The 27504-nt window shown below is 38.5% G+C and overlaps 1 protein-coding gene across 4 annotated transcripts in view; it reads left to right on the top strand.

Moving 5' to 3' along the window:
* PTPRT (protein tyrosine phosphatase receptor type T) overlaps positions 1-27504 on the top strand; it is an 804817-nt gene that overhangs the window by 515454 nt on the left and 261859 nt on the right. For all 4 annotated transcript variants that reach the window (XM_044263018.1, XM_044263019.1, XM_044263017.1 and 1 more), the window contains one exon: positions 26689-26962. In XM_044263018.1, coding sequence (XP_044118953.1) covers positions 26689-26962 — 274 coding nt within the window. The remainder of the gene's footprint in view (positions 1-26688; positions 26963-27504) is intronic.

Raw genomic sequence — 27504 nt, forward strand, 5'->3', positions numbered from 1 at the left:
CACTGTATATTTTTTCCTGTTTTGTCGAAGATTATTTGACCATAGAATTGAGGGTCCATATCTGGGCTCTCTACTCTGTTCCATTGGTCTATGTGTCTGTTTTTATGCCAGTACCATGCTGTCTTGGTGATCACAGCTTTGTAGTAAAGCTTGAAATCAGATAACGTGATGTCCCCAGTTTTATTTTTGTTTTTTCAACATTTCCTTAGCGATTCAGGTTCTCTTCTGATTCCATACAAATTTTTGGATTATTTGCTCCAGCTCTTTGAAAAATACCAGTAGAATTTTGATCGGAATAGCATTAAAAGTATAGATTGCTCTAGGCAGTATAGACATTTTAACAATGTTTATTCTTCCGATCCAAGAGCATGGAATGGTCTTCCATCTTTTTGTGTCTTCTTCAATTTCCTTCATGAGTGTTCTGTGGTTCCTCAAGTACAGTTCCTTTACCTCTTTGGTTAGGTGTTTTTTGTTTTTTTGAAGATTTTATTTATTTATTTGACAGACAGAGATCATAAATAGGCAGAGAAGCAGGTAGAGAGAGAGGAGGAAGCAGGTTCCCCACTGAGCAGAGAGCCCAATGTGGGGCTCGATCCCAGGACCCTGGGATCATGACCTAAACTGAAGGCAGAGGCTTTAACCCACTGGGCCACCCAGGCACCCCTCTTTGGTTAGGTTTATTCCCAGGTATCTTATGGTTCTTGGTGCCATAGTTAATGGAATCGATTCTCTAATTTCCCTTTCTGTATTTTCATTGTTAGTTTATAAGAAAGCCACTGATTTCTGTACATTGACATTGTATCCTGCCATGTTGCTGAATTGCTGTATGAGTTCTAGTGGTTTGGGGGTGGAGTCTTTTGGGTTTTCCATATAAAGAATCATGTCATCTGCGAAGAGAAAAAGTTTGACTTCTTCATTGCCAATTTGGATACTTTTATTTCTCTTTGTTGTCTGATTGCTGTTGCTAGGACTTCTAATACTATGTTGAGCAAGAGTGGTGAGAGTGGGCATCCTTGTCGTGTTCCTGATCTCAAAGGGAAGGCTGCAAGTTCATCAAGGACATTCCTTTTTTTTTTTTTTAAAGATTTTATTTATTTATTTGACAGACAGAGATCACAAGTAGGCAGAGAGGCAGGCAGAGATAGAGGAGGAAGCAGGCTCCCCACCGAGCAGAGAGCCCGACGCGGGACCTGATCCCAGGACCCCGAGACCATGACCCGAGCCGAAGGCAGCGGCTTAACCCACTGAGCCACAACTGGAATTTGGGGTTTTTCTAAAGTGAGTTTTTACATGGTGGTGAAGAATCCAATGACAGAACAGTTGGAAACCATTGCGTTGATTCGTGCTAAGTTACCAGCCATTTTACCCACCGTTGTGTCTGCAGTGAGCGCAAATATCAACACAGTGGGGGGAAAAGGCAAATAGAGTCTTAGTGTACTGTTAAAGCCACTTTGATGTTGTAGAATCACAGAAACAGTCTTGGGGACCCTCCCACAGAGCTTCAGAGAAGACACTTTGAGAACTGCTAGATTAAGTGATTATACGGTATCCAAGGGTCTCTTTGACTCCTGTCACAAAATCAGGGCAAGGTTTCTACAGGAGGGTCTCTGAAATTTGGTATATATAAGAAAGCTTTGGTGAGCTTGTTGAAAGTCCCTATTTCCAAGCCCCACATTCAGAGATGAGTAGTGTGGGCTCTGAAAGTCACAGGCAATTCTCTTGTTGGATGGAAAGCCAACACCTACAGTTCCCTACACATCAATGATTTTCAGGTCACTGCCCTCTTACAAATAATTTCATCAGTGGGTTACATTTCCCCATGGGATAAATGTCATAGTTGGTGCTATTATTCTTCTATAGCATTTATTGGTCCTACCTGGCATTAATATACTAGTTATTATTAATGTAATGGTTAATTAATAATCATCCCATTTACCTTTTTAGAGCTTAGAAGGGCTTTTTGAGGATAATTGATTTCAGATAGTCTTATAAAAACATGCACAGAGGATTTTCATGTGACAGTTTCCTTAAGGAAATGTCTTTGTTGCAAGTAGAGACATCTAAGCACCCTACTGATCCATCTCAAAAACAGCCACTGTAGCATCTTCTATAAAAGCATCACTATGGGTTTTAATCATGACGTTTGGAGGCTGAATCCCTGTTGAAGCTAGTCTGTTCAACTTTATTTTTTTTTTCCTTCACTCCTCTTACAATATAAGGTGACTTTAGAAAAGAATAATGACATTTCAACTGAGAACTTGGCAGGAGGGTAAAGGGGCTGCTTCCCAGGACATCTGAAGAAGAAGACAATGCTGGGAGGCCTGGGGTGAGGGAAACAGCCTGGTTCTCCACTGGGGGACATAAAATACTTCCAAATGTTTATTAGAAAAACAAAACAAACCAGGAAGATTTTCAGTTCCCTAAAGTGTTCTATTCCACTTTCTTGCTTTTTCAGAATTTAATGTGTAGATGAATTACCTGCAGTCTTTCGAAAAACTGTTTCTGATTCAGTAGATATGGCATGGGGCCCAAGGTTCTTCATTTCCAGCACATTTCTAGATGATTAAGAATGCTGCTGGTTCAGGGACCACTAAGTAGAAAGGCCTTGCAGCATTCTCCTCCTTGTAGATTGGCAGTGTTGGTTCTAAACACTCTTTATTACTTAAGTCTATTTTTTATAGTCTACATAAACAGTTTTAAAGTTTTGGTTTTTAAAAATATTTATTTAATAGAGAGAGAGAGAGAGAGAGAGCGTGCCTGAGTAGGAAGAGGGTTAAAGGGAGAGGAACTCAAGCAGAGTTCCCCCTGAGCATGGACCCCCCATGCAGGGCTCAATCTCATGACCCTGAGATCATGACCTGAGCCAAAATCAAGAGTTGCACCCTTAATCAACTGAGCCACCCAGGTGCCCCTTAAAGTTATTGTTTACATAAGCTATTAATATTAGCTAATAAGCTGTTGGTCCATGGTCATCATAAACTGAGTAAACTTTCCTTCCTTCATTACTGGATCCTTGATTGAAGTGATATTTTTCAATATGAACTTGGTTGGGAAATAACACTCTGAGATTTGGAAGGGGTGGGGTAGGTTTACTAAATATTCAAAAGTCGACATTACTCAGCAAACTACAAGCGTATTAGGCATAGATTATACCATGTCACCTAAGCACAGAAATCCATCCATCAATTTAAAAAAATGATACCATGGCTAGTTGTAACATATTACATTAAATAATCATTTTTAGAGTACTGTCAGGTCCCTAATCATCTTTGCTCTCTATCACAACACTGAGGTAGTTAGTATAACTATATTTGAATAAAGATTAATTTAAACTCATCACAAAAATGATATATGCTTATATAGAAATTATGGAAAAATAAAGAGGAAAAACTCCTCTATTATTCATCATATAATATTAACATTTGGGGTGGGATTTCTTTTCCATTTTTCTTTACCAAATTAAAAAATAAGGTTGTACATAATTGTGATACTCTCTTAAAATGTTGCATACTACTTTTGTCACATATCATAATAGCACTCATCATTTTAATGATATTTATTGGGTATTTATTCTTGATTGATTATTCCTTATGGAACTGCTGACTTGTGATGTTGCTTATGTGTGTGCGCTTGTGTGTTTTTATGCATCCCACTATATTCTTGGTTTGCCTTCATGGTTCCATTAAAGCTGCCTCTGTTGATCACTGTGTGTACCACCCACTTTAATTATAGTGTAATGAAACATTTTAATATCTAGTCTTCCTAATGATTCTTGTTGTTCCAACTGTCCTTAGCTATTTTCACCCACATATGTTTCCCTCTGAATTTTAAAATCACTTTATCATGTTCCCTAAATAATCTCCAATAGAATTGACTTAAATTGGATTAAGACTCATACTTAGTCTGAAATGGTTACATTACCATGAGCTTTTGCACATTGAAAGAGGGCAAACGTATCCATTCAAGTCTTACTCTTTCTCAGGAAAATTACATAGATTCCTTCATATAGATTACATCTGTAGCTACTTTGTCAAAATTGTTCCTTCCTAATATAGTTTGTGATATTTTATGCTGTTTTCCCCTCATTATGTTTGCTTACTGGGTTTTACTGGTATTTAAGAAAACCGTGTGTGTGTGTGTGTGTGTGTGTGCATGTGTGTTTTACCCATCCCATTTGCTGAAACCTCTTGTGAATTTAATTAAATTTTATTATTTTGTTTTACCAGTCCAATAATCACTTCGTCTGTGAATAATGATAATTTTATGTCCCCCTCTCCAGTTGTGATAGCTTTTATTTTGGTTTTATACTTTGGTTATACTGTAGAGATTTCTGGGCAATGTTGCCAAATGATGTTAATGGTTGACCTTTTTGCATTACCCCCAACTGAAATGATCAGCCATCTAGGAAATTCCCTCTCCTCCTCCTCCTCCTTCTCCTTCTTCTTCTTTTTAAGATTTTATATATTTGAGAGATAGAGAGAGTAAGCACAGGGGGCGAGTGAGAGGGAGAAGCAGACTCCCTGCTGAGCAGGGATTCCAATGTGGGGCTTGATCCCAGGACCCCAAGATTATGACCCCAGCTGAAGGCAGCTGCTTAGTGGACTGAGCCACACAGGCACCCCTAGGAAATTTACTCTATTTGTGATGGTAGTTGTAGGTTTAAAGTACGTATTTTTAAAACATGATAAGAAAAATTACCTGCATTTTACCACTTATATTTGTGATTATTTTTATATCAAAAATGGATATTAAATTTTACCATGATTTTTTGGTATCTAGTCACATGATCATATGGATTTTATTTATGTGTTATTTTCCTAGATTTTCTGTTACTAAATCTATTTTGTGTACCTGAGCTAAATAATCTCTTTATGGGGAACTGGTTTAATAATATATTAGAGGAATAATTTGCAATAACTTGAGATGTTTTCCCTCTTTTTCTGTCTTATGTAATTGTTTATATAGCATGGGAATTATCAGTTGTTGAAAGATTGAAAAAAAATCATTGGAAAAGCCATCTGGCTCCAGTGTTGTTTATTCTAATTTTCTTTTTATGGAATGCTTAATTAATTTATTGTCATTCTTTTTTGTTTAATAACAAAGGCTTTTCAGATTCTGAAAACAGGTTTGGTCCTATCCCATAAGCATTAAACATCATTGTTCTCATCATAATAGTTTCTAAAGAGTGTGAAATTGTAGTTTTGATTTCCTATTTGATATTAGAGTTATTTAGGATAGTTCTTATTTTTCCCAGCTGGAAGTTTTTATTTTTTTAGAATTTTTCTTTAATAATTTCTAGTTCTACCTCATTATGCAGAGAGAATATAGTGCATACCTCTATGTATACAAAGGCATTATTGATCTTTATGTATACCCCTTATTATTTTTATCCTGCATGTCAAATATCTCAAATATTAAAGTATTGTTTCTGTCTGTGTCAGATTTTCTGGGAGTAGCTTTTCTAATTTATTATTTTATTTTTTTATTCTTGTAATCAGACGTTTCAAATTTATAACAGACACATCTTTATCTTTTGTGCATCATTCTATTGTTAAAACTTAAAAAGACCTTTCTACTGAAGATCTTTTTTTTTTTAAATTTCAGACCTACAGAATATTGCAAGGATAGCACAATAAACATCCATATATCCTTCCCCCAGACTCACCAGTTGTAAACATTTTGTCATATTTTCTTATCTCTCAAATGGTTGCTAGGTATCTCCTCAGAAAAAGGTCAGTCTTCTGTAAAGCCACAATACAATTACCACTTCAGGAAACTTAGAATTGGCATAATATTAGCATATAATATATAGTTCATATTCCAATTTCCTCAATTATATAAATTAATTGTCCTTTAAAGCTTTATACAATCCAATCCAGGATTCAGTAACATTGCATTTGATTGCCAGGGCACCCTGAAAATCAAAGTATATTATATTTCGAATCAATGGGCTATAATATGGTTTATCATACATGGTGAGGTCTTAAATTTGGTGTCTTTTCTCATAATTATGCATTTTTTCCCAACACTATTTATTGGTAATTTATTTTCTTTTCCCTTGACTTGTGTTGCTTCTGCTTCTATATGTAAAATTCATACATGTGTGCACATACACACGTTTATCCCAATTTCCTTTAATCACACTCCAGTACTCCAGGTTTATTTTTTATTTTTTTTTAATTTTATTTATTTGACAGAGAGAGATCACAAGTAGGCAGAGAGGCAGACAGAGAGAGAGAGGAGGAAGCAGGCTCCCCACTGAGCAGGAAGCCTGATGTGTGGCTCGATCCACCATGACCTGAGCCGAAGGCAGAGGCTTTAACCCACTGAGCCACCCAGGTGCCCCAGTACTCCAGGTTTAATTACTGTAACATCATTATAAGCTTTAATACTCAGTAGTGGTTTTTCACCCTTCTTTGTTTAAAAGACATTCTTTATTTTATTTTTTTTTTTTAGGATTTTATTTCTTTATTTGACAGAGAGAGATCACAAGTAGGCAGAGAGGCAGGCAGAGATAGAGGGGGAAGCAGGCTTCCTACTGAGCGGAGAGCCTGATATGGGGGCTCGATCCCAGGACCCTGAGATCACGACCCGAGCCGAAGGCAGAGGCTTTAATCCACTAAACCACCCAGGCGCCCCAAAAGACATTCTTAACTATGTTTGTTACTTTAAACAAACCAACCAGAAAATAAAACAAAACAAAGCACCTCCCAATGAAATTGCTAGAATTTTCAAATTAGGGTCATACACATCTCCAGACCTCCCAAATGTCACCTAACTAGCCTCATGTTTTATGAAGAAAAAAACCTCAGTTTGCCCAGAACAGGCATTTTTACAGTGTGTGATGCTTTCATCCTGGACCATCCATTTCTCTCCCTTTATTTATCTCCTACTCTGCCAAGTCCTGTGCTAGAGGCTGGAGAGTCTCTCTTTTAGTTCACTCAGTAGAGAGCTTTATTTTTCCTTCCCATGTCAGTCCTGTACATTTATTTGTGTGATCCTTAGCTGTTTTTAAAGGACTCTATTCTAAAAGGACTTTTTATTACATCTTCTAGCTTGTGTTTCATGCTGTACAGTTTATTTATCTCTATCTTCTATCAAAGCACTTTACTGAATTCTTTCATTAATTTTAGGGGCCTTTCAGTTGATTCCCGTCGATATATTAGGTCACCGTCATATTATCTACAAATGATGATAAATTGCCTTCCTTTCTAAAATGTGTATCTCGTCTATTTTGGGTCTTATTGCATTGGCCGGACTTTTCCCATTTTAGATGCAAGTTCTAGAGGTAAAGTGACTCGCTCAGCATGTCAGCAGAGCGGGGGAGTGTGAAGCCAGAACGAAAACCCCGACCTTGCGTTTTAGTTCAGTGCTGCTTTAGAAAAGGTTACCCAATCAAGGTCATCTATCCAAATACCAGCTAAATGGCCTCCTATCTATCCAGTTGCTTTTCCCCAAAGGAAGGTTGGCATTTTTACTGTTTACAGTCCTCTTTCAAAAGGTTTATGTGTGTGTGTGCATGTATGCACATGTGTGTGATGATGGTAAATGATATGGAGAAAAATGAAGCAGAGAAGTGTAACAAGTTATGTTAGGATTGGGGTTGCATTTTATTTTATTTTATTTTATTTTATTTTTTTTAAAGATTTTATTTATTTATTTGAGAGAGAGACAGTGAGAGAGAGCATGAGCGAGAAGGTCGGAGAGAGAAGCAGACTCCCCATGGAGCTGGGAGCCCGATGTGGGACTCGATCCCGGGACTCCAGGATCATGACCTGAGCCGAAGGCAGTCGTCCAACCAACTGAGCCACCCAGGCGCCCCTGGGGTTGCATTTTAAATAAAATGGTCCAGTCAGACTTCATTGGCAGAGATGAAGAAGCAAGCTTTCCAAGGGCTGAGTATATCTAAGGGAAGAGCATTCCAGGCATAGAAGGTAGCAAGTGCAAAGGTCTTGAGATGGGAACATGGTTAGGGTGTCCAAGGATTGGCAAAGAGGCCGTGTCACTGGAGAATTTGAAGAGATGAGATCAGAGAGTTTGTTTGGTTTTGTTTTTAAGATTTTATTTATATGAGAGAGAGAGAGAACAAGATGGGTGAGGGTCAAAGGGAGAAGCAGGCTCCCCAGTGAGCAGGGAGCCCGATGTGGGACTCATTCCCGGGACTCCAGGATGGTGACCTGAGCCAAAAGCGTTCACTTAACCTACTGAACCACTCAGACACCCTGAGACCAGAGAGTTTATAAGAGAGGGCCTTGGAGACATTGCAAAGATGTTGCCTTTTACTCTAAGTACGTAACCAGTCATGTTTTTAAAGGGTCACTCTAGCTACTGTTTGGAGAACAGATTATAGGGAGCAAGAGTGAAAGCAGGGAGACGAGTTGAGAGGCTATTACACTAGTCTGGTTGAAACATGATGGGGTTTTGGCCAAGGTGGTAGCTGTAGAGGTGTTAGAAGTGGTCAGATTCTGGATATATATTACAATAAGAGCCACGGTGGTTCTTGTGTATGACATTCTGAACAAGAGAAGACCTATGATTAAGAGGGGGCACATAAGGATCATAACCAGGTCTTCCACATTTTGATTTAATATATGTCATTGCAAGTAAGTGCATACTCAGTTAAAGCTAGTTATACTTCTTTTAAATATTGAAGAAGAGGGTATGGAGCTCTGGCCATCATCAGATGGTTGTCTGCTCTTCCTTAAAAGGTTTCTTTTGCTTTCATCAGATAATAAGTCAAACTTAATTTGAAAGTGGTTACGGCTCTTTTACACAACATATTTCTTTCTCTAAAACTTCTTTTCAACATCCACTTTCATTAAATTTACCCAGTGCACTTCAATCACAGGACGGTCCAAATGGAAAACAAAGCAAATCTCTGTTATCTAATTTGATAACACTCTAATAACGATGTTATTGATGCAGCAGTTGGGTTGGCTCCAGCCGACTTTTATAGAGTACTTTACTCTGTAGAAAGTGCTCTCTAGACACATTATCTCATTTGCTCCTCACACTATCCTGTATGTGTCCCTCTTCTCAGAATCCTTCCCTCTTTGAATTCCTTGTTTGCCCTCACCTCATTGGACTATGCTGAGGAGTTAATACCTGTCTCCCTGTCTTGGTCCTGAGCTCCCATCAACCAGGGATCATGTTATTTTCAGACTTGCACCTGCCACACTGTAGCCACTGATGAATAAATGAATAAGCACATGGAAGACGGGGTGGGGGGCAATAGGTCACACAGCTAGTCAGAAGCCAAGCATCTTTATGCGCCTGCACATGACAGACTGCCAGTGTGTCCCTCTTCCCATTGCCTTGCCTTTCTTAAGGGCTGTTGTGCTAGGCAAACAGTGGTGGAAAAACCAGGAATTCCCAGAGCCTTAGAATAAAGTTTGACTAACTAAGACATGTCATTGTAAATTTCAGCTTCTTAGTTCCAAGTGACCTTTAATGTGGGGAATGTAATTGCAAAGCTAGATTCTGTTGGGGATTATAAAGCTCACATTTGTTTCTTAACCCGGCTTGTACAGTAATGCCAAAGGTTTATCATAGCATTTTTGTATTAAAATGTGTGCATAGTTGAATGCTAAAGCACAGACTTTTGAGGGAGAAAGAACATCCAAGATTATTCAGTCCATTTCCCTCATTTCTTTAACAGCTTTATTGAGGTATAATTTACATACCATAAAATTCACCCATTTAAAGTGTACAATTCAGTGATTTTCAGTAAATTTATAGGGTGGTGCAACCATCACCGTAATCCCATTTTAGAATAGTTTGTCACACCATAAAATACCCGGTGCCTGAGGGCAGTTGATTCCTGTTCCCACCTCCAGTCCCAGGAAATCACTTATCTGATTTCTGTCTCTATAAATTTGCCTTTTCTTGACATTTCAGATGAGTGGAATCATATAATGAATAGTGTTTTCCATCTAGCTTCTTTCATTTAGCACAGTGTTTCTGAGCTTAATCCATATTGTAGAACATATCAGTAATTTGTTTCTTTCATTGCTGAATTATATTTTGTTATTTGGATATGCCACATATTATTTGTTTGTTCACCAGTTGATAGACATTTAGATTGTTCTAGTATTTTGGCAGTTATGAATAATGCTGTTATTAGCATTTATATACATACAAGCCTTTGTGTAGACCTATGTTATCTTTTCTGTTGTGTAGATATCTAGTGGAATGGCTGGGTGAATAGTAGTTGCATGTTGACCTTTTCAAGGAACTTCCAAACCATTCACCAAAGTGTCTATACCATTTTTTTAAACCTTCCCAACAACAGTGTATGATGGTTCCAGGTTTTCCTTGCCTGTGCCAACGCTTGCTCTTGTCTGTCTTTTTACTGATAGCCATTCTAATGGGTGAGTTGGTAGTTTCTCATTGTGGTTTTAATTTACATTTCCCTAATGACTAATGAGGCTGACCATCTTTTCATGAGCTTTTTAGCCACTTGTATTTCATCTTTAGTGAAATGTCTAGTCATATCTTTTGCCAATTTCTTTTTTTTTTTAAGATTTTATTTATTTATTTGACAGAGAGAGATCACAAGCAGGCAGAGAGGCAGGCAGAGAGAAAGAGAGGAGGAAGCAGGCTCCCTGCTGAGCAGAGAGCCTGATGTGGGCCTCGATCCCAGGACCCTGAGATCATGACCTGAGCCGAAGGCAGCGGCTTAACCCACTGAGCCACCCAGGCGCCCTCTTTTGCCAATTTCTTAATTGGGTTGTTTGTCTTCTTGTTCTTAAGTTGTAATGGGTCCTTATGTATGTTGGAAGGAAGTCTTATCATACATATATTTTGCAAATATTTTCTGTCAACATGTAGCTTGTCTTTTCATTGGTTTAACAGTGTCTTCTGAAGCCCAATTTAAAAAAATTCCTAATGACATCCAACTCATCTCCTTTCCCCTTCTAATAGATCATGTTTTTGGTGTTACATCATCCACTTTTTCCTAATCCAACATCATGAAGATATTCTCCTTTGTTTTTCCCTAGAAGTTTTATACTTTCAGCTCTAACATTTGGGCTAGGATTTATTTTCTGTTAGTTCTTGTATACAGTATGAATTTAAATTTGTATTTTTGCATGTAGCTATTCAGTTGGCCCAGGATCATTTGCCAAAAAGATTATTCTTTGATCATTGAATTTTCTTGGATTCTTTGTCAAAAATCAGTTGATCATAAATGTAATGGTTTATTTCTGGACTCTCAGTTCTCTTCGATTGATCTGTAAGTCTGTCTTGTGCCAACACCACACTATATTGATTTTCATAGTATAAAATCAGGAACTATAAATCCTCCAACTTTGTTCTTATTTTTAAAAATTGTTTTGCTTATTATGGATCTTTGCATTTCCATATACATCTAAGTATCAGCCTGTTAGTTTTTGCAGAAAGTCTCCAGAGATTCTGATAGAGATTGCATCAAGTCTATAGATAAATTTGCTGAGAAATGCCCTATTAACAATATTGTCTGTTCCAGTCTGTGAACATGAAATGTCTCACCATTTATTTATATCTTAAATTTTTTCAACAATGTTTTGTACTATTCAGTATACAGGTATTTCACTTCTTTTGTTTAGATTTACTTGTAAGTATTCCTTTTGGTACTATTGTGAATGGAATTGTTCACTTAATTTCATTTTCAGATTGTTCTTTGCCAATGACAAATATACAATAGATTTTTGTATTTTTGTTTTGTATCTTGTGACCTTGTTGAAGTTGTTTATTCTAGTTGGAATGTGTTTATCTGTGTCTGTTTCTGTGTCTTGCGTATTCCTTAGAATTTTCTATGTATAGGATCCTGCCATCTGCAAATAAAACCTTAACTCCTTTCCTTCTAGTGCCTTTAATTTATTAACTAGACTCACTGGCTAGACTGTCTAGCACAATGCTTTATTTCACTGCTTAGAATCTGTAGTACAATGATGAGTAGACCTCTTTGTCTTATTACGCTTTTATAGGGAAAGCATTTAGTCTTTTACCCTTGAGGCTGGTTTTTCACTTACATGTTTCATAAGTGGCCTTTATTAAGTTTAGAAAGCTTCTCTCTGTTTCTAGTTTGTTAGTACTTTTATCATTAATATGCATATAATTTTGGCAATTTTTTTCTGAATCTATTGAAATTATTGTGTGTTTTTTCCCATTTATTTTAAATATATGTTGTATTGAATTAATTGATTTTTGAATATTAAATCAACCTTGCATTTCTGGGATAAACCTCAATTAGTTATGATGTTATTTATATGTTATTTATATGATGTTTTTTATATGATGTTTTTTATATGTTACTAAATTTAGTTTACTAATATTTGGTTAAATTTTGGGGGGTCATTAATCATGAAGGATTAGACTGTAGTTTTATTTTAATGTAATGTATTTCTCTGGTTTTGTTATCAGGGTTTCATAGAATGATGAATTCTTTCCTCTGCTGTTTTCTGGATAAGTTTATGAAAAAATCAGAATTATTTATTCTTTGAATATTTGGTAGACTTCACCAGTGAAGCCATATGGGCTGGACTTTTATGAGGGAAGAATTTTAATTACTAATTCAATTACTTTTTATAAGTACATTGAAATTTTCTACTTTTTTTATGACTCAGTTTTTGTAAATTGTGTGTTTCTAGGTATTTTTACATTTCATCTAAGTTGCGTTTTTTGGCATAAAGTTTTATATGACATCTCTTTATAATTTTTGAAATATCTATGGGGAAAAATTTTAAAAAAAAGAAATATCTGTGGGGTCAGTAGTGATGTCCCCTTTTTCATTCTTGATTTTGGTAATTTATATCATCTTTCTCTTTCTCTTGACCAGTGGAGAGAAAGAGTTGCTGACAGTGTTGATCTTTTCAAAGAATCACTGATTTTTCATTCTTATTTTTATGTTGTCTATATCATTGATTTCTAGTCTAATCTTTATTCTTTTCTTCTTTCTGCCTGCTTGGAGTTTAACTTGTTTTCATTTATCTACTATCTTAAGATGGAAACATAGATTATTAATTTGAGACCTTTTTTCCCCCTCTAATATAGATGTTTAAAACTATGCATTTTCTCCAGCTATTCCTGAATTTGTTAGTGTGGACAGTATTCTTCAGTTTATTCATTGCTCTTGGAGAGAGATTGTGCTGAGCCCCTCACTCTACTGTTCAAGAAGACCCACACCATAATTTTTAAGTATGAGGAAGTTGAGGAATGTAGAGGTTACTTAAGGTTGAGTTCTCCTGAAGCAAACTCATAAACCAAGGAATTAAAAGCAAATGATTTGTTAAAGTGTTGTTCCCAATAGAAACTAGTTTGAAACAAAGGGAAGCTGGAAAGAGAAGGTAAAAAAAACAAACATGGGTACGATTCTGTGGGGTTCTCTGGACAGTGAATTACATCTTCAGTAGGTCCCCCTTGAGGCAAAGGAGCAGGCTTTTTTTAACTTCTTTCCAAGACATATAACTGGAAATGCTAGCCTAAGGCAGAGTACAGGTGAAGGCTGGGGAAGAGGAGGACTAATTTTTCTAGCCCTTTTCACTAGAAAAGGAGGCACCAGTAGTTTTAGAACAACTCTGAAGAGGTCCATGAGGCCCCCATTAACCTCAGAGCACACAAAATCAGGCTGATGGACACACAGGACCAGAAAGAGTGATTAAGAAATGTAATAACTCTTCTCTTGTGAGATTAAATTACTTGCCCAAGATCACACAAATACGTATTTTCTGGCAGATTTTGCCAGGAAAATAAAAACCAGAAACTAGGTTTATAAATGCTAATATTATATTTTGATCAGATTTATTAGAAATCTACTAAAGATGTGTTACATGAGCCCTTGTTTTATTAAACATTTTATTTACTGTTTATTAACAGGCTTTACTACCTGTATATGAATGAACTCTGACACCAGTTGGTACTGTCTGGGACCTTTCCCTATAGTCATTCTAGTCACCAGAAGGCCCTCTGGTAATCTAGGAAAATATAGAGACTAAGCAGCTTCCTACTATTTCATGAAATTGTATTAACCTAAGGAAGTACAGAGACTGCGTAAGAGAGAACAAAGCTAACCTTGGTGGGGAGTGCATTTACCTTTTCCTATAGATAACTTAATCAAGTGTCCTTTGGAAGAAAAGGTATTAGCAGGCCATGTAATCATTAGTCAGTGTGTTTGAATTAAAACTTTATGGCTTTACCTGTTTTTAGTGTGCTAATATTAAGGGCATCTTAGTTGACAAGTTTGCTAAGTCACAAGACCTTCTGGAATAAAGATATTTGCTATTGGGGAGCCTTTTGTGTATAATATTAAAAATGTATTTGCAAAACAATTAAGTTATCTGTAAGATAAATACCTATAAAAGAAAGGCTTTACCTCATTGACTTCCAGTATTAAATCAGAGATTTGTTCCCGCAGAAGAAGAGAATGGTGGATGATTTACCAATACTTCATTGATGATTACATCAGAGTGGCTGGGTAATAGGGATCCTTTTCTCTTATCTACTTTTCAAGATGCAAATTTAATAAGATGTATTTTCCTTGACATAAAAATAATTTTTTTAAAAAGAGGATTATTTTATGGGTTACAGTACACACAACGCAGAGTACTAACCACTATACGATCACGGCCTATGGGTTACAGTACAGATGATGGTTCAACTTTGGGTATGCTAAAAAAAAAAGTGTGGTCTCATGGTTAAGACGGAGGGCTCAGGAGTCAGACTGTATTCAAATCCCAACTTTGGCATTCAGTGATGTGACTCTGGGTAGATTTCTGGGCCTCTCTGTACTTTTTTTCTTTTATTCTATCAGATTAAGATAACAGTATCTACCTCTTAGAGGCATTATGAAGGTCAAATTAGATCATGTGTTGAATGAGTTTAACATGGTGTCTAACAGATAGTAAGTGTCTTTCAACATTTTCTGTTGGGTGAAGTAATCATTGCAGTACACAGCAGTGGGAGCTATGATAGGAGTGTTGACAGTGAGTTCTGGGAACAGAGGAAGGAGAAACTAGCTCTGGCTTGCAAGAAACACTCCTTGGAAAAAGTAACATTAGATGTGGGTCTGGATTGGATGAGGAATTCTCAAGATGGGGAAAAAGGAAAAAGGTGTTTTGGGGAGATAGAACAGCATCTAAAATAGCATTGAAGCATGCAGTAAGAATTGACATGAATGGGGCACCTGGGTGGCCCATTCGGTGAGGCATCCTATTCTTGATTTCAGCTCAGGTCATGATCTCAGGGTCATGGGATTAAGCCCCATGGCAGGCTCTGCTCTTAGCACAGAGTCTGCGTGAGATTCTTTCTCCCTCTTCCTCTCCCTTCAGCTCACACACACTCTCTCTCTAAATAAATAAACAAATAATACAATTTTTAAAAGAGAGAAAAAATTGACATGAACATTTGAAATTCATCTTATAAATTTTGCCAAGTTTGTTTATTTAGTAAGTACTTAGTGAATAGCTGTTACATGTTTAGCAGATATTAGAAGCTGGGGATGCAGGAGTAAACAGACCTCATGACCTCATGAAATTAAGAGACTATTAGGGAACAAGCAGTAAGCTAATAAAAGAAATAACCAGGTAAGACATATTGCAACTGTGATAAAAGCTATAAAAGAAATAAGTCAACAGGTGTAATAGACAATGATTCAAGCAAACTAGTAATTATGAATGAATGCTATGGTGGATTGGAATGACCCAAAGCAATGATTTTCAACAAAGTTAAGAATGTTGAAGGGGGATGTCGTTGTGAGGGTAAAGGTAGAAATATCAGAATTATCTAGATTTGTGATTTTATAGCTGCACATTAAGAACATCTGGAGACCCCTTTTTAAAAAAGTACTGATGTGATAGCCTCACCCCCTAGAGATTCTGATTTGGTCTAAGGTAGGGCCAAGGAAGAGCATTTTCAAAAAGTCTTCTGGGCAATTAGAATGTACAGCCAGAGTTGGGAACCACTGTTCCTGAGCAACACACTTCTGATTTTGAAATGACTATTCTCTGCCCTCACTTGAAAAATCAGTGACAGTGTCAACAAAATACTGGTTAACTGAATTCGTTAAAAAGATCCTGGCTGATCAAGTGGAATTCATTCCTGGAGTGCAAGGATGGTTCAACATACACAAATTAATAAATGTGATACATCCATCACTTTAACAGAAGGAAAGGTAAAAATCATGTGATCATCTCAGTAGATGCAGGAAAAACATTTGACAAAATTCATTGACCATTCTTGAGTTTTTTAAAAAGATGTCAGCAAATTAGGTATAGAAGGAACATACCTCAACATGATAACATGACAAGCCCACAGCTAACCTACTGAGTGATGAAAATTGAAAGGTTTTCCCCTAAAATAAGAAGACAACATAGTCCTATTCAACATAGTAGTCAAGTCCTGGGCAGAGCAGTCAGACAATAAAAAGAAATAAAAGGTATCCAAATTGGAAAGGAAAAAGTAAAATTGTCTCTGTTTGCAGATGACATGATCTTATATATAAGATATATATGAGAGATATTATATATAACATATATCATATAATAACCTTGTAACAAAAGAATTATAATAAAGGATAAATAAAAATTCAGTAAATAAAGTTGTAGGATGCAAATCAACATATAAAATTAGTTGCATTTCTCTATAACAATTACCTGAAAAATAAAGAATACAATCCTATTTATAATAATATCAGAAGAATAAAATAGGAATAAATTGAAGGAGATGAAAGATCACTACACTGAAAATCATAAAACACTAATGAAAGAAATTGAAGAAGAACAAATAAATGGAAAGATGTCCTGTGTTTATGGGTCAGAAGAATTAATATTGTTAAAATATCTACACGACCCAAAGTCATCTATAGATTCAGTGTAAACCTTATCAAGATTTCAATGGCATTTCTATAGAAATAGAAAAAACAGTTCTGAAATTCATATGGAACTACATAAAATTCTAAATAGCCAAAGCATGCCTAACAAGGAAAAACAAAGCTGGAAGCCACACATATCCTGATTCAAAACTATATCACAAAGCAATAGTAATCAAAATAGTAAGGTAATTGCATAAAAACAGACACATTGACCAGTGGAACAGAATTGAGAGGCCAGAAGTAAATCCATGCATATATGGATATATACATATATGAATATATGTCAAACTACTATTTGACAAGGAAGCCAAGGATATGCAATGGGGAAAGGATAATCTCTTTAATAAATGGCATTGGAAAAACTGGATATCCACATGCAAGTAGATGAAACTAGACCCCTGTCTCATACCACTCACAAAAATCAACTTGAAATGGATTAAAGACTTAATTTAAGACCTGAAACATAAACGTCCTGGAAGAAAACATAGGGGAAAAATTCCTTAAATTGGTATTGGCAATGAGTTAATGGAAATGACACCAAAAGCACTCACAACAAAAGCAAAAATAAATAAAAAGCGATATAAAACTAAAAAAAACAACAACAACCAAAAAACAAACAAACAAACAAAAACCCACCTTTTCACTGCAGAAGAAATGATCAAATGGACCTTGCATAACAAATAGCATGGAGGACAAGGGGCGTTAGAGAGGAGTAGGGAATTTGGGTAAATTGGAAGGGGAGGTGAACCATGAGAGACTATGGACTCTGAAAAACAGTCTGAGGGGTTTGAAGTGGCGGGGGGGTGGGAGGTTGGGGTACCAGGTGGTGGGTATTATAGAGGGTACAGCTTGCATGGAGCACTGGGTGTGGTGAAAAAATAATGAATAATGTTTTTCTGAAAATAAATAAATTGGAAAAAAAAAGAAGAAGAAATGATCAACAAAATGAAAAGGCAGACTTAAAAATGGGAAGTAACATTTGCAAACCACATATCTGTTAAGGGACTAATATTCAAAATATAAAGGGAAATCCTACAACTCTCTAGCAAAAAATAAAATAATCTAATTAAAGGCAGAAAAAGGACATGAATAGACAGTTTTCCAAAAAAAAAAAAAAAAGGCATTCAGTTGGCCAACAGATACATGAAAACACCGCTAATCATCAGGGAAATCAAATCAAAACCACAAGGAGAGATCACATCATACCTATTAAAATGCCTGTTATCAAAAACACAAAAGATAACAAAAAACATAAAAGAAAAGGGGGCTCTGTACACTGTTGGCAAAAATGTAAAGTGGTACCACCATTGTGGGAAACAGTGTGGAATTTCTCAAAAAATTTAAAAAACATATAATTACCCTATGATAAAACAATCTCACTTTTGGTTATATATCCAAAGGAAATGAAATCAGTGTCTCAAAAAGATATCTTCACTACCAGCCTCGTGCAGTTTTGAAGTCTTGTGGCTTTTTAAGAACTCCATAGTATGCTTGTAAGGCACTAAAAGGGCAAAAGGCATTTCCTGACTTGTTGATTTTAGCCATTCTGACTGGTGTGAGGTGATATCTCATTGTGGTTATGATTTGTATTTCCCTGATGCCGAGTGATATGGAGCACTTTTTCATGTGTCTGTTGGCCATCTGGATGTCTTCTTTGCAGAAACGTTTCTTCATGTCCTCTGCCCATTTCTTGATTGGATTATTTGTTCTTTGGGTGTTGAGTTTGTTAAGTTCTTTATAGATTTTGGACACTAGTCCTTTATCTGATATGTCGTTTGCAAATATCTTCTCCCATTCTGTCAGTTGTCTTTTGATTTTGTTAACTGTTTCCTTTGCTGTGCAAAAACTTTTGATCTTGATGAGATCCCAATAGTTCATTTTTGCCTTTGCTTCCCTTGCCTTTGGCGATGTTCCTAGGAAGATGTTGCTGCGGCTGAGGTCGAAGAGGTTGCAGCCTGTGTTCTCCTCAAGGATTTTGATGGATTCCTTTCTCACATTGAGGTCCTTAATCCATTTTGAGTCTATTTTTGTGTGTGGTGTAAGGAAATGGTCCAATTTCATTTTTCTGCACATGGCTGTCCAATTTTCCCAACACCATTTATTAAAGAGGCTGCCTTTTTTCCATTGGACATTCTTTCTTGCTTTGTCAAAGATTAGTAGACCATAGAGTTGAGGGTCTATTTCTGGGCTCTCTATTCTGTTCCATTGATCTATGTGTCTGTTTTTGTGCCAGTACCATGCTGTCTTGATGATGACGGCTTTGTAATAGAGCTTGAAGTCCGGAATTGTGATGCCACCAACTTTGGCTTTCTTTTTCAATATCCCTTTGGCTATTCGAGGTCTTTTCTGGTTCCATATAAATTTTAAAATTATTTGTTCCATTTCTTTGAAAAAGATGGATGATACTTTGATAGGAATTGCATTAAATGTGTAGATTGCTTTAGGTAGCATAGACATTTTCACAATATTTATTCTTCCAATCCAGGAGCATGGAACATTTTTCCATTTCTTTGTGTCTTCCTCAATTTCTTTCATGAGTACTTTATAGTTTTCTTAGTATAAATTCTTAGCCTCTTTGGTTAGGTTTATTCCTAGGTATCTTATGGTTTGGGGTGCAATTGTAAATGGGATTGACTCCTTAATTTCTCTTTCTTCTGTCTTGTTGTTGGTGTAGAGAAATGCAACTGATTTCTGTGCATTGATCTTATATCCTGACACTTTACTGAATTCCTGTATAAGTTCTAGCAGTTTTGGAGTGGAGTCTTTTGGGTTTTCCACATAGAGTATCATATCATCTGCGAAGAGTGATAATTTGACTTCTTCTTTGCCGATTTGGATCCCTTTAATTTCCTTTTGTTGTCTGATTGCTGAGGCTAGGACTTCTAGTACTATGTTGAATAGCAGTGGTGATAATGGACATCCCTGCCGTGTTCCTGACCTTAGCGGAAAAGCTTTCAGTTTTTCTCCATTGAGAATGATATTTGCGGTGGGTTTTTTATAGATGGCTTTGATGATATTGAGGTATGTGCCCTCTATCCCTACACTTTGAAGAGTTTTGATCAGGAAGGGATGCTGTACTTTGACAGATGCTGGCGAGGATGCGGAGAAAGGGGAACCTTCCTACACTGTTGGTGGGAATGCAAGCTGGTGCAACCACTCTGGAAAACAGCATGGAGGTTCCTCAAAATGTTGAAAATAGAACTGCCCTATGAGCCAGCAATTTCACTACTGGGTATTTACCCTAAAGATACAAACGTAGTGATCCAAAGGGGCACGTGCACCCGAATGTTTATAGCAGCAATGTCCACAATAGCCAAACTACGGAAAGAACCTAGATGTCCATCAACAGATGAATGGATAAAGAAGATGTGGTATATATACACAATGGAATACTATGCAGCCATCAAAAGAAATGAAATCTTGCCATTTGCGACAACATGGATGGAACTAGAGCGTATCATGCTTAGCGAAATAAGTCAAGCGGAGAAAGACAACTATCATATGATCTCCCTGATATGAGGAAGTGGTGATGCAACATGGGGGCTTAAGTGAGTAGGAGAAGAATCCATGAAACAAGATGGGATAGGGAGGGAGACAAACCATAAGTGACTCTTAATCTCACGAAATAAACTGTGGGTTGCTGGGGGGAGGGGGGTTGGGAGAAGGGGGGTAGGGTTATGGACATTGGGGAGGGTATGTGCTTTTGGGTAAATTGGAAGGGGAGGTGAACCATGAGAGACTATGGACTCTGAAAAACAATCTGAGGGGTTTGAAGTGGCGGGGGGGGTGGGAGGTTGGGGTACCAGGTGGTGGGTATTATAGAGGGCACGGCTTGCATGGAGCACTGGGTGTGGTGAAAAAATAATGAATACTGTTTTTCTGAAAATAAATAAATTGGAAAAAAATAAAAGGGCAAAAGGCAGTTAGAATCTTAATGGTATTCTAAACATAATTTGACCTTACAGATCACCCAAATGGGTCTCAGGGACATTAGGTGGGCTTCCAGTCCCCACTTTGGGCCACCATGATGTCCCCCATCACACAGGGATGCCTGTCTCACTCTGCCCTATCTAATGGCTTTGAGACAGAATTGTTTGGGAAGGAGCTAGAACAGGGAAGTAGAGAAACCTTGAATTTTACTTTTAAATATTGAGGTTGGTTGTGGTATTGATGAGTTAATTCTGAAATGATTTTGTGTTCATTGTGTGAGAGAGTAAATGAGTAAAGAATATTGATGGAGGCTTTTTACTGGAGGAAAAAGGATAAACAGGCAGTAGGGAGGGTGAAGCATCTTGTGTTAGTGGATTTAAACTGACGATATCAGTATGAACTAATGGGTATGAATTTATGAAGCCTATTTCTGGGAGAATATTGGACCCAAATGTACCCTTTATGAACCTGGGCAATCATCACCTGCGAACCACAGTCTCCTCTCTGTCACCTGACTTCAGCATTCTGCATGGATAATAACAGCCCCTAGCTAGAGATCTCTTCCCAGATACACAAAGGGGGACCATGGGTTGGGTTAGTGGTTGATGGATGCCTCAGATAGGCCCCTGGTCCCTCACAGAGGAGCATGAGTTCTCATGCAGACTGCTGGCTCAGGAATCAGAAGGGGCATGAGTCTCCGGTGGCGGGTCCTCTAACACCTGAAGAGAATTTGCTGTGTGTCTTCCTCTTCAGGGTGTCTCAAGCAACTGTTCTATATGGGCTGGAGTCTTGGGACATGAGAGGAGAGTGTTCTAGTCTCAAGAGATACAAACTAGAGGGTTGAAGCTACCGGCAAGGCTAAGTCTGAACAATCAGGAAGAGAGGGCTAGGGGCAGTCACCCTAACAACAAGGGTCAACAGTGGACCTTGAAGGTGAGCTGCAGTGAGAAGCAAAAGCCAGGGAGAAGAAAGAAGGCACGCACTCCCCTCTGCCTTTCCTGTTGGAGTATAGCTGCTTTCAGGGTCCTGTAAGAAGAGACTCTCAGGAGAACTTATACAGAAAATATGGTCACAAATGTCAGTCTGCTCATTGGGAGAGGTAGAGGGGATGTCCCAGGAGGGGGAAATGGGTGCATAAATGCTGTATGTTGTGAGGTAAGCATCTTAAGATCCTCTTATACTATCAGGACTTTTGTATTAAAAAAGAAAAAAAAAATCCTTTCTCTCCACAAAGGCTCCTGAATAGTTTATTGTAAAGACTACTTTTGCACTTGAGATAAGACTTTGGAGAGTTCTCATTTAGGTATGATTTTATCATTATCAGCATGCTGAGAAGAGCTTAGGTAGGTATATTTCCAAGAGAATGATGATCAGAGTAAAGAAACAAAACAAAAAGAAACTATCTTGTCCCTGCCCCAGCCACCCCTGCCCCCACTGCCTGAAGTGGGGAAGGACAGTTGCATAATTTGCATGTGCCATCTCTTCCTTCCTCCTCCTTCATCAGAGTTTCCTGATCTTGGAGAGAGGCTGGATTTGCTGCCAGAAAGATTTTAATGACCAAATGGTTTATAGTTTTCTGGCTGCGGTTGCAGATTTGCCTCTGAATGGACAAGCTGCAGGCACAATGGGCCTGAGCGTGTTGCTGGCTATATTTTGGCACATTCATCCCAACTCTATGTGAACTGTAGGTTGACAGCACAGTTTAACACGCCCCTCCTCAAATATAGCCTTTGCTAGGCTTTGTGATTTCAGAAGGAGCTGGGTAGGAAAGATTAAAGTAGTTCAAGCCGCTAAGTAAGAAATACTCAGAAGGCCCTTTGTACATTTTGTCGGCTTCTAGTAAAAGAAGGCAGGTAGAGAAATAAAGGATACTGGACCGTAAATGAGAAGTCTGGCTTTCTACTTTTGCTGTAATTTGACAAACCTGGGACACTCTGCTGTCGGCCTCTGTATCTTCTGTAATCTGGCTACGGAGTGTAGTTGAATTGGCAGTTGAGTCATCAATAGTTAGATTGGTGACAGGATCACAGGCTGGCCCCTGGAAACATGTTCTGCCTCCATCTCTAGCCTTTTGTGGAATATCATGCCAGTCCTGGGCAGTGCCCAGGCCAGTCTTGTGACTCTTTTTGATCCATTCCATCATTGTAGGGCCAAAGACAATAGAAAGCGATTCCAGGAATGAGATTCAGCCCCAGTGAAGCTCCCAAGGGTTTGGGTTCTCAATTTAGAGGGCAAGGGTGACAGAAGGAGTCAGGAGTGGCATGAGAGTTTTGGGCTTAGAAATGAAAACATTTACTGCAAAGATACAGATGTAGTGAAAAAAAAGGGGGGGGGCATATGCACCCCAGTGTTCATAGCAGCAATGTCCACCATAGTCAAACTGTGGAAGGAACCAAGATGCCCTTCAACAGATGAATAGATAAAGATGATGTGGTCTATATATACAATGGAATATTACTCAGCCATTAGAAAAGATGAGTACCCACCATTTGCATCAACATGGATGGAACTGGAGGGAATTATGCTAAGTGAAATAAGTTAAGCAGAAAAAGAAAATTATCATATGGTTTCACTCATATGCAGAACATAAGGAATAGAGCAGAGGACCACAGGGGAAGGGGGGGGAACTAAATGTGAAGAAGTCAGGAGGGGGACAAGCCATGAGAGACTCTGGACTCCAGGAAACAAACGTAGGGTTACAGAGGGGAGGAGGATATGGGGATGGAGTAACCAGATGATGGGTGTTAAGGAGGGCATGTGTTGTCATGAGCACTGGGCATTATATGCAACTAATGAGTCACTGAACACTACATCAGAAACTTATGATATACTATATTCTGGCTAACTGAACATAATTTAAAGAAAGAAAGAAATGGAAACAGAGGTCTTCTCACGTTGACGGAGTTAACCCAAGAGTAGTTAGGGATAGACTGGGCCTCAAGGGAAAGACTCACAGATCTTTGCAACCCCTGTTCCTAGGAATGAGGCTCTTCGTGCTTCCCAACCTGGTCAGGAGGATATGAGGGCTAGATAGGCTGGAGAGCCCAGTTCCATCTTGTAGGTGCTATTACAAGCTCCCACAGGTGGACCCAAGAGACTGTTGGTCCTTCACTCTTCATTGCCTTTTGCTCATTCCCTCATAGATTAAAGTTCCATGAAACATAAGCCCTCAACAAGCAGTCCTTAATACTCTAGCCAGATTCAAAGTTTTACTGAAGACTGCTATTACATGTAAACCATTGGGGGGTGCAAAAACTGTTATAGACACCCCTCCACTCTCACCTTGTGACCTCTAGGCTTGGTTCTTGGGTCTTTGTGATGTTTTTCAGAGATTGTTTTGAGCTTATCTGTCCTGAAAAACAAACTGATTGTGTCATTGAGAAGGACTCCGGGGTTGAGGAGGAGGGAATAGGCACCGAAGCCCTAATTTGATTTAGGTGTTTATTGACTTCAGTTTTATGAACATATATAGCTGATGTCACACACACATAAACAGACTCTGATGTCATACACATTTAGGTGTGCACACACCTAGGTGACAGTCACCTGGATATCACACCCACTTGTTCCAAGAGTATATGTTTGCTCAGTTTTTAGACACCCAAGTCCTACAGATGCTCATTTGGACATTGCTCACACTAAGATGTAGTCTGCATTCCCAGAAAGATGGGCTACATTCACTCACATGCCACTCACATGCCTTCTGGGCCACTGAGCTCTCATTCAGATGTGCCCATCAAACAGTACATATGCTTGTTGAGCCATTGCTTACCTCAACTCAGATACCACATTCTAAGTGTGGCAGACATTCATATGTCTCTTTCCCATTTGCATTACTGATGATCCCCATGCTTAAGGAGATTCAGGGGAAGACTTGCCATGTTGGGTGTGGCATGTTTCCTTGGGTCAGTCCCTCCGTATCCTTTTATTTTTAATTCAAATGGTCCTGTGCCTCTGTCTTCGCCCAAGTTGTGCTTCTTAACCAAATAGCTCTAGATGGACAGCCTGATCGAAAGATGGTAGCCCTTACCATATTCCATCTTCATAAACCATGTGCTATCTCACTATGGCATCTTTAAATGATTGGTTTGGGGCCACTGCTGCAATCACCTCATTAATTCACAAAAGTTTCCTGGGGGCACTCTTTGGGAAATTGATCTTAGGGCATGAGTCCCAGAGATCTATGCAATGAAATTCTTCTAAAAGAGGAACATTCATTCAGGGCGCCTAGGTGGTTCGATCAGTTAAACATCTGTTTTTGGCTCTGGTCATGATCTCAGGGTCCTGAGATTGAGCCCTGCATCAGGCTCTCTGCTCAGTGGATAGTTGTCATCGTCGTCGTCTTCTTCTTCTTCTTCTTCTTCTTCTTCTTCTTCTTCTTCTTCTCTCTCTCTCTCTCTTTCAAATAAATAAATAAATAAAATCTTTTTTTTTTTTTAAGCACTTCTCGGAACCATCCCTGTTGACACTGTGATCTTGGACTTATATCCTGCAAAACAAAAATGTTTGTTGTTTAAGCAAGGAAAAAAAAAAAGCACTTTTCAAGAGAAGTACAAATTGTATACATTCAAGGAGGTAGTAAAATGCTATCCAAATGCACAAACATTAGGGTAACTTTTATTTAAAAAGTATACACATTTGGCATATAGCTGGCTTTGAATAAAGGCTTGGTCATCTCTTCACACACTAGCACCTCCTTACTTACTTCCAATTTTAGTATATGCACTGCCAAAGTGAGCACTCCTTACTTACTTCTAAGTTGAAAGGAACGGCACAAGATCACTAGACAGGAATTCAGAGTATTTACTGTTTATCTTAATTAGGGATTCTGTATCCAGTCATATTTGGTTTCATGCCTGCTTTCAGCTTAGTTTGGTTCACTTGAACAAGTATTCACCAATCACTGTATGGGTATCAGGCAGCCTGCTCAACAGTATATGGTGGAGGGAGTAATGCGGAGATAACTAAACCAGAACTCCCACTGTCCAAGAGGTCACAGCCTAGCCAGAGAAATGGTAGTTCCATGTACATATTACTGTAATCCCAAGAAGATATCCATTAATGAATTTTAGGGGAACTAAGGAGGAAGACTCATTCAGATTGGGAGGGTCTAGACGGAGTTCATTGAGGAGATGAAAGATAGACTCAGCCTTTAGGGAAAGGCTTCCACCAGCAGAAGTGGAGGGCACTACAGGTGCCAGGAGGAAGCATGAACTGATTATGACATGGGGTGAAATCCACAGGATGTTTGTGCAATAGCAGAGGGTCTGGAGCCACTAGAATCAGGGACTAGCCCAAGAGTTTCCAAAAGACAGGAAGCCAGGCACAAGTGTCTCCAGTGCCAGGATGAGGAGTTTAGATTATATCATTCAGATAATGGAAAGCTTATGAGAGTGCTTGAAGAGGGACAGTGTTATATTCAAGAAGGTCCATGAGTTGGGTAGTTGATAAATAAGTTAGAGGCAAAGAGACAAGTTGAATCCAGGGAAGAGGTAGGGAAGAACCCAACCTCAGCATTTTCAGTGAAGGGAAAGAAAGGAAAGGGGCAGGTACAGATTGCCGATGTCAACAGGGCTTTTTGGTGATAAGTGCAGAGTGATATCCAAAGACGTAGGAATTGAGGATGAACCCCATACTTGAGATCTCATCCCCTGATGGGCAATGCTACCCTTTTCTAAAGAAAAAATGTAGAAGGAGGAGGCAGAATTTGTTGGGCTTGGGACCATGTTGCGTTTTGGATATATCCAGTGTGAGCTGGCCTTGGGACATCTAAATGGAGATGGGTTTCTACAAAGCAGTGGGTTTATTCATTCTAAGTCTTAGGAGGGAGGTTTAGTTGTAGACAGAAGTGGTGATAAATAACAAGTCCGTCCTCCCAGAAAGTTGCTCATCTTCCTCTCTTTCCTGTCCAGTGTTTATCAGCTGGTTGTCAAGGAAGAGCGACTTCAGAAGTCACGAAGGGCAGCTGACATCATTGAGTGCTTTTCGGTGCCTGTGAGCTATAGGAATGCTTCCAGCCTTGATTCTCTACACTACTTTGCCGCTGAATTGAAGCCCGCCAACCTGCCTGTCACACAGCCATTTACAGTGGGTGACAATAAGACATACAATGGATACTGGAACCCTCCTCTTTCCCCTCTGAAAAGCTACAGCATCTACTTCCAAGCACTCAGCAAAGCAAATGGAGTAAGTATGGCCACATGGAGGTGGTTTCTTGCCTTGTGTGTATTTTCCTCTTCTCAAATGTAAACTAGCATGCAGATCAAATCTAGCCCCATGCCTGTGTGTGTGTGTGTAAACTTTTTTTAAATACAGCAATGCCTATTCATTTATATAGTCTAAGGTTGCTTTGATGCTATAACAGTATACTTGAGTAGTTTATTTTTTAAAAGATTTTATTTATTTATTTTTTATCGGAGAGAGAGAGCACAAGAAGAGGAGTGGCAGGCAGAGAGAGAAGCAGGCTCTCCACTGAGTGATAAGCCCAATGTGCAACTTGATCCCAGAATCCTGGGATCATGACCAAGCCGAAGGCAGATGGCTAACAAACTGAGCCACCCAGGTGTCTCAAGTTGAGTAGTTGAGACAAAGACATTATGCCACATAAAGCCTAAAATATTTACTGTATGACCCTTTACAGAAAAAAGTTTCAGACCTCAGTATTCAAAGTTTAAAAGGTCTGCAGTGCCTGGCTGGCTCAGTCAGTTGAGCGTTCAACTCTTGACTTT

The sequence above is a fragment of the Neovison vison genome, chromosome 8, assembly GCF_020171115.1.
Source record: "Neovison vison isolate M4711 chromosome 8, ASM_NN_V1, whole genome shotgun sequence".
NCBI classification, from domain to species: domain Eukaryota; kingdom Metazoa; phylum Chordata; class Mammalia; order Carnivora; family Mustelidae; genus Neogale; species Neogale vison.